At 31.9% G+C, this 15,633-nt stretch overlaps 1 protein-coding gene across 2 annotated transcripts; it reads left to right on the top strand.

Moving 5' to 3' along the window:
* The first annotated feature begins 9,763 nt into the window (after positions 1-9,763).
* Positions 9,764-15,250, top strand: LOC101209790 (phospho-N-acetylmuramoyl-pentapeptide-transferase homolog). Of its 2 annotated transcripts, none has more exons than XM_011659090.2 (8): positions 9,764-10,136; positions 10,694-10,768; positions 11,403-11,588; positions 12,214-12,664; positions 12,752-12,816; positions 13,266-13,459; positions 13,920-14,128; positions 14,776-15,250. In XM_011659090.2, the coding sequence occupies exons 1-8, from the start codon at positions 10,111-10,113 to the stop codon at positions 14,956-14,958; spliced, it is 1,389 nt and encodes a 462-aa protein (XP_011657392.1). In that variant the 5' UTR covers positions 9,764-10,110; the 3' UTR covers positions 14,959-15,250. The 2 variants fall into 2 exon arrangements, with proteins under 2 accessions (XP_011657392.1, XP_004147410.1); XM_004147362.3 differs by having other exon boundaries at positions 9,765-10,136; positions 11,362-11,588.
* Positions 15,251-15,633: the final 383 nt, after the last annotated feature.

Raw genomic sequence — 15,633 nt, 5'->3', positions numbered from 1 at the left:
AGACCAAATGGTGGACGACGAGGGGATTTTGAAATCTTTGAAGCTATTAATCCCAAAATCAAAGTAAAGAGAGAAAAGAAAGAAAAGAATAACAATGGCTTACTGACGGCGAGGGTCTGTGGACGAAAGTGAAGATTGTATTGCTGATGAAGGTGAAGGCTGGACAGCGAAGACAAGAAGGTGGACAACGACAGGATTTCAAAATTCTTCCTCTCTCTCATTTTTTTGCTAGGGTGTCTCCCTCTCTCTCGTTTTCAACTAGTTTGAAAATAAGTTTACAAATATGAACTTTTGGTTTTTAGAGGGAAACTCCCGACGCTGTTCGGGGTGCATCAAAAATTTATGCACCAAGTCTAATGTCATTAGACATGTCGTCGGGAGAAGTTAAATATATTTTAAAACGTATAATTAAAGTTTTCCCAACGCCATGCATAATTGTATCTAGAGAAGTTAAATATATTAAAAAATTATAATCTTCTCTTGATGTCATGCATAATGGCATCGAAAGAAGTTTAATGTAATAAAAAAAATTAAACTTCTTCCGACGTCGATATCCATGGTGTCGGAAAAAAGTTTAATATATTAAGAAGTTTAATGTAATAAAGAAATTTAAACTTCTCCCAACGTCGTTATGCATGGCGTCATAAGAAGTTTAATATATTAAAAAAATTAAACTTTTTCCGACACCATGCATAACGACATCAAGAGAAGTTTAATATTTTCTTATTACATTACCTTATATCGATGTCTTCTTATGTCACGTCAAAATTGTTAACCTTTTCCGACGGAGCTTCTATCGGTGTTGGGATAATATTTTTCTTCCAACGTATCACTTATCACAACGTTTGTGTTGTGCATTGGAAAATAAATATTTTATTGTAGCATGTGTCGGGAGAAATGGAAGAACTCTCGGCGTGGCTAATAATATATTCAGAGTTGTTGAGAATTGCTGACACATCCACTATCACGTCAGCAGTTATATGGAACTCCCAACGCCTATCAGGCGTCATCGAGAGATGGCCTTTAAAATGCCTATTTCTATCTGTATTCTACATATCTGCAAATAAGGGATTTAAGGTTTAGGAATCTGAAGAGAACGAACGCCCACCACCGTTGCTCACGCCACCATCGTTTGCCCCGTCTCTTTACAGTGTCGTTGCCACCTTTAAGTAGGTTTTGAGAAGGTAACTATTGAAAGATCAAAGTTAACTGCTCACCATGCCTCTAATGTCCATCATGCCTTTTTTTTTTTTGTTCCTGTGTTTGTTTTTGCTTTTTCTTTTCAATTGTTTTTGGCGTGGGGTTTACTTGAAGAAAAATATGACAATTGCCAAAGTGCAGGAGTTGGTGTAGTGGGGAAAGAAATGTGCTGGATATAATCGATTTGTATGCAACATGGTGTGGACTATGCATTCTAATGGCTTAAGAACTTGAAATGGTGTGCTTAATTACATAAAATTTTTGTATGACACATTTAAATGGAAATGCTTCGGTTTCGTGTATGTATGGAACTACTAGCTTTGGCTTAAGATTTTGGATTTTGTGGTGATTGTTGTATTAGTGTTTTAGTAGCTCTTGTATTCACATGTGTACAATGTGATTTTCTTAAATTGAATGTTATCACCGATAGTTGTTATCAAATAGTAGTTATAAGCAATAATAGCTAACTATAGCAATTGATACCATATTTTTCATATTGAAAGTTACTCTACCTTTAAGTGGCTATCATTAGTAGCAATATACAACAACTATCAATTGCTATCAATGATAGCTACTATAATAGTTATTAGTGAGATTCACTAATTGTAGCTATTTTTTATATCTTTCAACGTGAAAAATTATAAGAAATGTGTGAAATAATTATTTTTCAAATTAAAAGCTATCAATAATAGCATATATCACTGACAACAATTATCAATGATATATGCTATCAGCATTGATAGTTGTTATCACTGATAAATGCTATCGAAGATAGTTTTTAATTTGAGAAATTTGGCAAGAAGTGTCGAAAATGATGGTTCAATGTGGGCATTTTAGTCTTTAACTATTTTGTGAGCTAGCATGCAATTGTTTTATCCTTATGCTATTTATGTTATTATTTTAGGCATTTTTGTCATATATGCAACTAACCCTTATATATACTAGTTTTTTTCACGTACATTACACGTGGATGCATATGATCTTTTAAAATGTAAAATTAATAATATAAGTTATAGTAGTATTTAACTAATAATTATATTTTCATATTTTCATAAAATTTTAGCCTAATTTAAAGTTACACCTCTTCATTTTTTTTTTACTTCTATTTGGAATTAATATGTCATTGTTAATTATAATTAATGACGATGTTTCAAAATTAATTTCTATAAAATCGTGGATGCAAACTTTTATTCTTTTTAGTTATTCTCTGTAATTTCATGTTTAGTTATGAATCAAAATGTTATAATATATATTTTTTAAAAAATTATTATTATATCTCTAGATTATAGAATATTTTAAAATTATATTATTGAAGATTATTGAAAGAAGTAGAAGTTATAAAAAAAAAGAAGAAAAAAAGAGTTAAGTAGTATATAGAAACATGATAGCAATGAATTTTGAAGAATTGATATAGAAATATCTGTATATATAAAATGTTAGGTTTTTATGACATTAAATAGTTAATTTATTGTCTTTTATTATTTTAGAATTTGATTGCTTGTAACAAATATTCATCCGTCGTCCATAGTATATACAGAATATAAAAGTCATATAATAACTTTAAACTAAAAATTTTAAAAAGTATATCTAAAATCATTAATTTGAATTTGGTTTCACCATATTTGAGTTTTAACTTTTTTGGTTTTGTGCTTATGTCTAAATATTAAATTTTTATCATCTAAAATAATACTAATTTTTAAATTTAAAAACACATTCTAAAAAAAATATATTAGAAATTGTAGAGTGTTAATCTAGAAAAACATAGCAAAGAGATATATTAACTTAAGATTAAAAAATAATGTCTTGTGTCATTTTACTTTCTCACTTTAACTATAAAATTTTTTTAAAAAAATGTTTATAATAGAAAATAATATGGAATAAGAAATTTCATTCTAAATTTCATCCTACTCATCTATACGAGAGAAAGAGTTTCAAAGAAATAGAAAATAAGAGAATGTTTACAAAGATGAAAGAAAATATTTGTATAGATATCCAACACTGAAGACATAAATCTTGTCTTCTTGCATTTTCTTCTCTTCCTAATTGATGATATAATTTTATAGATTCACTATTTATCTATCTTCTCACATTTCTTGTGATCTTCTTGCACTTCTCTCTCTACTTCAAAGTGATTTGTTACTTCAAGCAAACAAGGAGATACCATACATTTATATTGAATAAATTAGTAGAAAGTGTGGGTTAGAAAATTTTAAAAGGCTTATTTGAATTGAGTGTCATGCCTGTAAAAATTCTTCCACGGTTGAATAAATTGGTAGAAAGTGTAAGTTGAAGAATTTTAAAAGACTTCCTTGAATTGACTATCATGCCTATAAAAATTCTTCCACTATCCATGAACTTAATTAAGGTAATAAATATTTTTCAATCAAATATTAAAACAGTTAGAGAAATGGAGAGAATGGGTTACCACTATTCATGCATTGAAGTTTATTAGAAGGGACACCAAAGATAAATGACATTCTCATTTTATTTATGAGGAGTTCAAAGATATTTATACACACGTGAGAAAAAATAATTAGTTACATGAGAAGTTAACAGTTAACAAAACTAACTAACAAATTGTAACTTGTAGGCTTTCATGCCTTGTGGATAGCCAATAAAAACAGCAGGGATAGCTCGAGGCTGAAACTTAGATCAGTTATGCGATAATGAAGACGCATAACATAAACAGCCAAAAACTTTCAACAACTTGTAATCAGGACTAGAGTTGTTTAGCTTTTGAAATGGAGATTCCCATTTCAATAGTTTAGATGGAGTCCTATTGATCAGATATACAGCAGTGAGGATGCAATCTCCCCAAAAGTTTAGAGGAGATTGAGACTGAAAATAGAGGGCACGAGCTGTATTCAAGATGTGCTGATGTTTTCTTTCAACAACAGAGTTTTGCTGCAGGCATTGAACACAGGAATATTGATGTACTACTCCCTTTTGTTCAAAAAAGGTAGTGAACTTGAGTTCATGAGCATTGTCGGATCTCACTTTCTTGATTGTTTTTCCATATTGAGTCTCTACAAGTTTGAAAAACTGTGGTATGATAGATATAACGTCTGATTTGTGTCTAAGCGTGAACACCCAAGTATAACAAGTGGCATCATCAACAATGGTAAGAAAAAAGGAATATCCAAAATATGTTTGTATTGAAAAATGTCCCCAAATATCTATGTGAGTTAGATCAAAAGCATTTGAAGAGAGATTGTTATTGGAAGTAAAAGAAAGTTTCCTTTGTTTAGCCAAATGACCTATCGTACAATGAGGTAAATTATTTGCAGTAGAAGACTTAAGGCAAAAAAATCTGTAAGGAATTTAAATAATCAGTAGAGGGGTGGCCCATTTGTTGGTGCCATGTGAATGCTTTATTTTCAGAGACAACGCAGGTAGTTGAAAGAAAAGTTGGTTGATCAAGGATGTATAGGCCTTGGAAAAGCTTAGCTTTGCCAATCTTCTCATAAGTGTACTTGTCCTAAATTATACAAGTGTCAGTGAAAAACTGAACAGAGAAAGAAGATCCCTTTGTGATCGCACTTACAAAAAGTGAGTTGAAGGAGAATTCAGGCATATAGAGAACATTTTTCAATACAAGTGTATCAGATAGCTTCACAGTGCCAATGCTTTTGACTTGATAAGTATTTTGATTTGGCAAGCTAATGGATGCAGAGCATGGTTGAATATCAGTGAGAAACTCTTTAGAACAACATATATGAGTGAAAGCTCCGGAATCAATAACCCAGTATGAATTAGAGAGAGTACCTACTATGTGATTGGTGGAGCTATTTGATGAGGTTGTAAATTGAGTTTGAAGCTGGTTGAGGAGGGTTTGGCATTGTAATAAAGCTTCTGTTGGGTTCCTAGGTTTGAGTGAGAACTGAATTTGTGTTGTTGCTAGAAGAGGAGCCTGAATTATTATTGTTGGTTCTCTGTTGCTGTCTTGTTTTATATCCAGGGGGATATCCATGTATTTTGTAACACTTATCAACAGTGTGTCATGGAATGTTACAATGAGTACAAATCGGTCTGTCTTTGTGTTGTCTATTCGTAGAAGTGCTTCTAGAATTATTTGTAGAAGCAGCAGAGCAACGACCGGAGAATTGACAACACTAGGGGAAAGAGAGGCAATAGCTCTTTGTTGTTCTTGAAAAAGAAGAGAAAAGGCACGAGATATGGAAGGGGTAGGTTCTATGAGAAGTAGTTGTGTTCGAGTATGAGCATAAGATTCATTGTCCCATAAGAAAGTTCATGAGATACTCTATTTGAAGGAAATCAGTTACTTCTTGAATTCCTCCACATCGACAATTTCCACAGGTGCAAACAGGTCTGTATGAATTTAATTCATTGATTAAGGTTTTAAACTTGGTAAAATACATGCTCACTGATTCTTGATTCTTGATTTTTGTTCTTTATTTGGTATTTCTGCTTGCACGTACTGATCATATTTATCTGCATTTGTAATTTTGTATTCATGGTTGAGTATTATCAAAATATATGCATGTGATAGGCCTCTCTTTTGGAATTCAATGACATATACAAAAGCATCAACCTTTCCAAATATGATGATAGATCGTCTAATTTGAATGAAGAACAAATGCATGCATATGATGTCATTATGAAAATAATATATGACAACAAATCAAGATTATTCTTCGTTGATGGACCAGGAGGAACACGAAAAATATTTTGTTATCATGCATTACTTGCTAATAGAAGATCAAAGAGGATGATGGCACTTGCTACAGCAACTTCAGGAGTGGTAGCATCAATATTACCAAGAGGTCGCATTGCACGCTCAAGATTTAATATTCCACTCCAAACAAATGATTCAACCATATATACAATATCAAAACAAAGTAGTAGAGCTGAAATAATTCGACTGGCAAAAAATTTTATTTGGGACGAAGCACCAATCGCAATGAGACATACTATTGAAGCTATTGATAAAACTTTTAGAGATATTATGAATAAACCAACCATTTTGTAGGAAAGTGTTTGTTTTTTGTGGCGACTTTTGACAAGTCTTGTCAGTTGTCCCACGATCAACAAGGCAACAAATTATAGCTCAAAGTTTGGCCAGATCGTACTTATGGGAGAAAATGGAGAAACTTAAATTGTCAAAAAAACATGAGAGCTCTTGATGACAGTGGATTTGCAGATATCTACTTAGAATTGGAAATGGGACTAAAACAATAGTTAAAAAAGATTTGATTTTCATTCTAAAGGACATGGTGGTAATAAGAAGCAAAGATGACACATTATTAGAACTTCATTTGATTAATTTTGTTTTTCCAAACCTAGCTGAAAAATGCAAGCTCAACAGAATATGTCACCCAGAGAGCAATTCTCTTAACTACGAATGAAAATGTCACTCATAAATGCAAAAATGATAGAAATTTTTCATGGAGAGGACAATGTATTCCCTAGTTTTGATGAATCCATTGACGATACAAAAAATCACTACCAACAGGAATTTCTAAATTCCTTATTGCCAAATGGACTTCCACCACATAAACTTATCTTAAAGAAAGATTGTCCTATAATGCTTTTAAAACATTTAGACCCATCAAATGGTTTTTGTAATGGGACAAGAATGGTGTGTCGAGACTTTGAAAAACATATGATTTTTGCTGAAATAGCAATGGACCAACATATTAGCAAGCATGTGTCTTCATACCACACATACCTTTGAGTCATGCAAATGATGAAGGGTATCAATTCAAATTTAAGAGGAAACAATTTCTAGTTGAAAACGACAAAAATTCTGTTGAATACAAATGTTGGAAATGTAACAAAAAAAAACATTGTATATAAAGAACTACTCATTTAAGTATGTCTTTATTATTATTATTATTAAAATTTTCCATTGCATACTATATATTAATTTTAACAAAAATATATATTAACAAGGTTCTCACGTGCAACACACATTTTAAGTTATCTAGTTTTTTTTTTTTATAAGTGATATCTCATTGGTAAACATATCAAGTTTGAACTGATAAAGTCTAATTAAGCTATCAATTGATATTTTTTATAGCTACTATCAATGATATTTCTGATAGCTTCTCTCAATGATATTTTTCTATTGCTATTACTTATAATATATACAAGTGATATCCACAAAAGTGATATGTCATTGATAATATTTATAAATTAATATCCTTAATAGGCATATATCAATGATATTGATGTAATGCTACTCTAAAGTGATATTGTTGTTATTTGTTTTTAGCATAAATTGACAAAGAAAAAAGATTGAATTAGCAGGCTATTGATAATAGTTTTGAATCACTAATAACATATTATCCATGTGATAGCTTCTATCACTGATATTATAAATGAAATTGATATAGTTGCAACTCTTGTTGAAATAAATTATTGATTTTAAGTTATGCTATCAACATTTATATCATTTAAGAATTCAAAATTCAAGCTATCACTCATAAATTAATAAAAAAACATATTGACATATTAGACATGATATTGATAGAAATCATCACTGATAGTATGATAGAGTTCATCATTGATAGTATGATATCAGTGGTAGGAGTCATCACTGATAGTATAAGAGGAAGGAAACTGAAGGGCAAAATTGACATTCTAAATTTTTTTTACCATATGTCGGGTAAAAAAACATTTTTTTTTGTAAATATATTATATTTACTTTTTAATATGTTCAATTTAACATTTAGATGTATGGAACAAACCTTGAAAATATTTACGAATAACAAAAAAAAAAAAAAGTTATCTTATTGGTTTATCATAAATTCCACATTTTATCTTATTGGTTTTGAATTTAAGAGTATTGAAATCATGCGCATCTTCTTCATATTATTACTTCTCATTCTTCATATTCCCATTTTTTTTATTTGTGATTTCTTCCTCTCCTTCTTCTAATATTTAAACGATTGGTCATATATCTCATATAGGCAAAGTCGTAGAGACAAACCACTATCGTTGTTTATCTTAGATATAGATTCAAACGTCCGTTTGCAAATATTTAGATAATCGTGTATCAATATTTAAACGATTTTTACATTATATTATACGATCATTTAAATTATAAGCCTTTTCGCATGTGTGTCATGTGGGCCGATTAATCGAAAATATTTTTTTGTTATCTCACCTTGTGGGTTTTTGTGTTTTATAATTTTTAAAATTGTTCTATACGACATAAATTATTTTACATTTTGTTCAATTTTCTCTAAATATATTATGAATTTTAAATTTTAAATAGCCACGTCTATATGTTATTTTAAATTGAAATTTGTTATTTTAAATTGAAATTTGTTATTTTTAGTTCCTTCAAATCTATTAGAATTTTACATTATATAAATACTTTTACTAAAATATTTATTTTGGTTATATTTAATATTTTACAATTATATATACATAATAATATAATTGAGTTGAATTTGAATCTACGGAATAAAAAATAATATTTCAAATAAAAATTTAACAACATATCATTATTAAAATTTATTATAGTTTGTTATTAATTTTGTAAGGGATGTATATTTGATAATGTTAATGTTTTGTAATGATTTTTTAATATTGTAATATTGTGTGTACATATATATATATATATAATTAAATTATACATTTAAACTAAAAAAATAAGCAAAATATATTGTAAAAAGTAATCCAATAAACATTAAACAGTAAATGATTACCAAACAAACGTATGTTTCTGTTTCAATTTTTTTCTCAAAAACATGAAACAAAAATAGTTATCAAGCATAGTCGTTCCATTTTCTTGTTCCTCGTTTCAATTTTCTTCTTTCTTGTTTTTTTTTTAAAAAAAGAAAAACAGAAAACCAAAATGTTATTAAACAGACAATAAATTAAAAAATACAATGGTAACTGTAATGCCTCAAATTTATAAATGAAACATGAATGAACTGATATTCATGTTTCAATTTTTATCAAGCATAGTCGTTCCATTTTCTTGTTCCTCGTTTCAATTTTCTTCTTTCTTGTTTTTTTTTTAAAAAAAGAAAAACAGAAAACCAAAATGTTATTAAACAGACAATAAATTAAAAAATACAATGGTAACTGTAATGCCTCAAATTTATAAATGAAACATGAATGAACTGATATCATATCGAAATGAGAGGGATCATGAGAACATGAAAATAAAGTTAAGAAAAACTTAAAAGAATTAAAAGTTACCAACTATATCAACAAGATGCACCTTCATTTTCGATGACTCGATCATAAGAACTTCAAAGCTAAACATGATTCGCAAATTTTTGTAAAATGTATGTGAGTAAGGATAAAGCATCGTGAAAGGATGTATAAATGATGTTGATTGGTCGAATATTAGGATTCTAATTCCAAATCTTAATTCGAATTTGGAGATTTCAGAACTAGCGTACAATAAAAATAAAATATATTACGTTAATTTTTGGTTGAAGTGTAAATATTTTGTTTACAACCCTTCCTTTAAAATAAAAAGGATAAAAATACAAACATAATTGGACACGTGGGCAGTTATTAGGTCACATCGAGTGCAACGCAAGAATCGAAAAAAGGAAGCACACATTTGCCACGTTCATTTTCATTAATTTTCGCGGCATCTCAAACTCTCTCGAGTTGCTTTCCCCACATTTTCGCAACGCGTCTCATTGCGCGTGGAAGTTAATTGCTGCGAGCGACCAACCATGGCTGCATAGGAACCTCCAAAATGCTTTGAATTCCAAACCCCCAACCATGCCTTTTCAGTTTACCAGATCTGATGCTTCGTCTCATTTCATTTCTCGTTTCTAACGATGCTCTCTTGTTCTCAGACTTTGAACCTCCGTCTTCACTGTCACCACCGTCGTTCAAAGCTCTTCCGATGGCCTCCGCGGGTCGCCAAACCCGTACATACGAGGACTATCATCAATTCTTCGATGATGTGTTTCTATGCAAATTCGTATTACGATGTCAACGTTAGTTTTGCACTTTTGATCGTTTTCTGCGACTTGTCTTCTGTTTGCTATTTTGATCCATTTGTGTTTGCTTTATGGAGAATTTGTTCTTATTCGGTGAATCGGAGGGCGCTAGTGAGATATTAAACGTTGAAATGGGAGGGGGATGAGAGGAAATGATTTATGTTAAATTAGCAATCGACCAAAAGCTTAGGAACTGAGGAGTTCCAGTTACGAATATTAGGAAGAATCGACCAAGAAGCTTAAGGTGATACAGATAGGTTATCGTAAATTTAATGATATCGGTATTTTGACGGTAGATAGTAAAGTCAAGCCAAACAGAGAGGCTTCTGGAAATTCAAGTGCGAATATAAGAAAACTCTTATTTCAAACTGATCGATCATAATTATCTTTAGTATTTGTTTTTCAACTTTGCTGCGGGCGTATTGTCGTTTTCTTATGATTTTGTTGTTTCTAAATGCAAATTTAATTTCTTATGAAAGAATGTTGTTGTTCTCAGCATCAGTTAGTTTGAGTTTGGTCGGATACTTAAATTCTTAATTTTGCTTCTTGTGCAGCTTAGAGTGCCGAAGGTTCATAAAACCCGCCGCCATCGAACGTGTAGTGTTACTGAAGTTAGAGCCTTCGATCAGGTATGTTCATCTGTCATTGTGTTTGATCAAATTCTATTAGGATGATTAAGCGTTGCCCAGTTGATATGAGGTTTTAGGGTCAACATACTAGCGATAGCTTATAAGTTATTGGACATCATTTGTGAAAGCCATGCTGGTTATTTTTGTTATCTCTTTTGTTTTTTGTTTTGGAAAAAAGGAATGAATACGAAACTCTTCCTCCTTGAAACTGCAAATTGTTGTGTGAATAATTTAACTCTCGGATCGAAAATGAGATGAAGGAATCGGTTGATGGATTGTTCTAAGCCCGCAACAAAACAACAGGCATTTTATCTTTTGAACAATGTCAATTAATATTTAGCAGACGTTACATTCTCTCGGAGGAACTAGATACCTGCTGTTTTAGTAAAGCTCCAAGTGCTGTTCTTTGGAAATAAATATTTTGAAAACGTCGTCTGAACAATGCTGAACTAGATTCTTGTATAGATGGATAGGGTTCTTAGCTTTGGATTGATGACACTGAAAATTTGAGAAGGAAAGTAAGTTCTTTCCGTAAATGGAAAAGATTTAACTTCACTATACTAATATTGTAATGTGCATGTAACTTTCTTTAGGATTCATTTGATTTTGACATACCATCGCTCGACCACTTCAGTGACAACGAGGGGACTGGTACTGGATTTGGGCTTCCATCCAGCGATGGCGAAGACAGCGATCCAGAGATCATACTAAATCCAGTTTCAGATGTTGATTTACCTGCTGTATCAGTGCAACACAATGATGCTTTGACAGTGACTGCTCACCGTATGGCAATGCTTAGTAGAGGACGTCATAAATATAGGTGATGAATTATTAGTTGTTTGCTTTGATGGAAATGGTTTGAGAGGTTTACTCTTCTTATGTATCTGTTTCTACTTTTATTAGTTTATAATTAATGGGAAAACAACAAAACATGCTCCTTTGTGAAATCCTCCTTTTATAGTCCACTCCATTTCATCTACACATCTCGATACTCAAGCAATGAATTAGTTTGCTATTCACTTATCTTTACTTATAGGTGCCCGGCAGAGTAGTTAAGAGTTTCATTTGAGGCTCATAATTTTGTTTTTAATTCTAGGTGCTTTGTTTATCTTTTCTTATCCATCCAATGTCATGATGTTTCTTTGGTTTCATAATCGCAATCTACATTTAACTGCTAGTTAAAATTAATTGTTGTAGGACGATATGATCTCTTTGTGCCTTTTCCACCGGCTTTGGTTGCTCTTTTTTGTATTGGTTAGTCGGTTATCAGTATAAAACATTGATAAATAACCGTTTTCTTCTTTGTTCATTTTTCTATTGTTTTTTAAAGTTATAATCATAAAAATTAATCAACTTTTGACGACTTAACGTTGCTTTGTTTAAATTTGATTCTTTTTCTTGGGTCTAAATCACAATGGCCATCTATTGCCACTGGTTGTGTTCAGGATCAGGCACGGACTTTTTACGAATACAGGGCTGATAGCTTTCTTGATGATCCTTCTTCTCTATGTGGATTGGTGTGCATGGCGAACTGTTCGACTTCCTTTAGGACCATTTCACATGACTGGCCCCTTTTTGACATCGGCCTGCTTAGCCTCGTGTGCAGGCTATATTTGTGTTCCACTACTCTATCAGTTTAAGGCTTACCAAATTTCGAGGCAAGAAAGACCTGTTAGACATGCATTAAAGAGAAAGACGCCTACTATGGGTGGATTGTTTTTTGTGCCAATTGGTATAGTTGTTGCTAAACACTTTGCTGGTTTTTCTTCCACTGAAGTTTCTGGAGCATCAGTGGCAACATTAGCATTTTTTGCTATTGGACTGGTAGATGATATCTTAAGCCTAATCAAGAGTCGAAAGTATGGTTTGTCTGCTTGGATCAAAATTTTGTTGCAGGTGAGACTTGTAACAACCTTACCATTCCTCTCAAAGTAGGTGGGTCTTTATAGCCTGAACAACTTCTCTTTTGTCCTTATTTTACAGGTAGCTGTTGGAATCTGGTTTTCTTTTTGGCTTCAAGATGCAAGTATATCATCTCCTTACAGCATGTATACTTTCTTGTATTAATCTGACCACCATTTTCTGATGGTAACTCACATATCTATACTTGTAGTAATAAACCTTTAGGAGAAAATAACTCAGTGTATCATAAATGTTCCGACCTTGGAAAATGACAAAAAAATTGTATTTTTGAGGAACCAATCCAGAGTAGAGACACATATACGTACTGATGTTGATAGCCATTGGATTACCAAATAAGGCATATGCTATGTGGATGTAGCATCTATAAATAATATCCAAAAATGGAAGCCATTCAACTTGAGGAGTATTCTGCCATTATCAAGTACCTAATAAATGGTCATAGGAACAATATATGAGAGAAAAAAAATGTAATTTTTTAGTTTTGGAATTAACTTTGTTTATTTTGGCATTCTCTATTCTACCAAAAGCAGAGTGTTCCACATTTAGTTAACAAAACCTTTGATTTCAAATGCAGGAAAATGTTGATTCCTATGCCTGCACCTCTAGGCCTTGTATTCCTTGGAAAATGCTATATGTGGTTGACATCATTTTGTTTTGTCTCCATGGGAAATGGAATAAATCAGACGGATGGTCTTGATGGACTAGCTGGCGGGACTGCGGCCTTGGCTTTCATTGGTATGGCTATTGCGGTGCTTCCAATATCTTCTGGTTAGTACTACGGCCTTAGCCTCTTTTTCGTTTTCACATGATGTGATGCTTTCAACATTCTTTGTTTATTTGGGACATATAATGCTGTCATAAAATTATTAAAATTTGAAAATTGAAAATTAATTGAATCTTCCTTGCATCTTATTTGACCACAATATTATACCAGGAGTTTATTAGGTTGAATTAGTCAGCTAGAGACATTAGCTATGACTGCAAAATTCCGCAACTAAAAAATGGATATTCTTCGACTTTTATTTTGGTTTTCTTTTTAAAGTGAGAGAGAGACTAGCTATAGGCGAAGATTCTGTTACGTTGTAAAAGCATGTAGTCTGGCAATATTTTCCAACATTGTCTTTAAGCGAGAAACTAAATTTAAGCTTCCAATTCGGTCCTTGCTAGACCTAGATACCCATCATTTTGCAATATGACTGATTACTGATGTATGTTAATTTCAAACAAGACCTTTCCATATTTGGAGCATCAATGTCTGGAGCCTGTGTTGGTTTTCTTTTGCACAACCGATTTAAGGCCTCAGTATTTATGGGTGATACTGGATCCTTTGCACTTGGTGGAGCATTAGCCGCAATGGCTGCCTGCAGTGGAATGTTTCTCCCACTATTCATTTCTTCTCTAGTTTTTGTATTAGAAACATCGTCCGTTATCTTGCAGGTATGGTTCTTTTCTAAATTTTTGTTCTACATTCTATTCTGTATGTTTGTTCTAAATGATGGTAGGCATGTTTCAAACCTATTTCAAAAGACTCATGGACCAAAAAGGTCCATTTAAAAAACTTAGGAGGTGTTTGGGACAAAGATTATCCAATACTATAATTAGCATTTCTTGCTATAGTAAATACTCTTTTCTAGTTCCGATTAGCTACAATTGAGACTGTTTCAAAACTCACTTTTTTTTACGGTATTTACTATTTTACCTTTGTCATTTTTTTATTCTTTGCTACTTCTTTACTACGGTGTTTACTATTTCATTCTCAAACTAATATAGTTTACACCAAAACACATGCTAATATAACACCAACTAAAATAATCTATATTCCAAACAAAACTATTGCAACCCAACTATAATAACTCAAGACTAACAACCAATTTCTTGTCCCAAACGCGAATCTAAATGCACTTATTACTGAAAACTGAAGGAGTAGAAGGTAAGTTTCCTATATATTTTACCTGTATGAGCTATCAAGTCTCTTTTTGTGACATTTCTATATAAATAGATTTGTGCCAAGAACCGTATTGGCCCAACATAGCCTAATGTTCCTGGAAACTTCCATATGACATCAAACTGTACTTAAATTTTAGGTAGTATACTTCAAGATGACAACAAAGTTGGAGGGAGCTGGGCGTCACATTTTTCAAATGGTCCCATTTCATCATCACCTGGAGTTATGTGGGATCAAAGAACCATTCATTGTTGCTGGGGCCTATACTATATCCTCCATATTGGCACTGCTTGCAGGTTATGTTGGCCTTATTTCAGCATAGTTGTCTCTCACTCTCTCGACAACATGTGGAGTGAAAATAATCAAGTCTCTGTTGTATGTCTTCACCAATTGCTCATTGTTAACACCCAATTTTGTAGTTAGGCTACAAGTTGTTTCCTCTGTTTATTTGTTTTTCATCTTTTTTTCCTTTTTGGTGGGTGTTGCATAGCCGCGAATTTATAACGGGTCAGGGGGCACGTGCCCCCTCACATTATCGATTTTTGTATTTTAATATTAATTTTGAAATGTTAGATTACAAATATATTAAATAATGCGTTATTAGTATTAAATTCTGCCTCTAGTATAATGGTTGTACTCCCTTTGCAAAAGCTGAAGGTTCTTGGTTTGAAACTTGTCTACACCAGTTTATAATTTTTTTTTGTTTTACAGTGCCCCTGCAGGCAATAAAGGTATTGCATGGTCTATGTTTTTAGATATTAGGATAGTTTCAGCTGAAATTGCCTAGAATGTTCAATTATATCCACATTTGTTATAAATGAAATTGTTGCTTAACAAGATTTGGGTTGTTTACATGTACATCTGCATTATTTGTTAAATAAGTTGATTTTTTTTATTTTTTATTTCTAAAAATTAAGTAAAATTAATGGGTCTTTCTTCTGATTTAATTTTTCTGCTATTTAATTAAAAGATACGACAAACAAATAAAATTCTTTTT

This window comes from Cucumis sativus, chromosome 1 (assembly GCF_000004075.3).
Source record: "Cucumis sativus cultivar 9930 chromosome 1, Cucumber_9930_V3, whole genome shotgun sequence".
In the NCBI taxonomy this organism is placed as follows: domain Eukaryota; kingdom Viridiplantae; phylum Streptophyta; class Magnoliopsida; order Cucurbitales; family Cucurbitaceae; genus Cucumis; species Cucumis sativus.
This window is presented reverse-complemented; position numbering and strand designations above follow the sequence as displayed.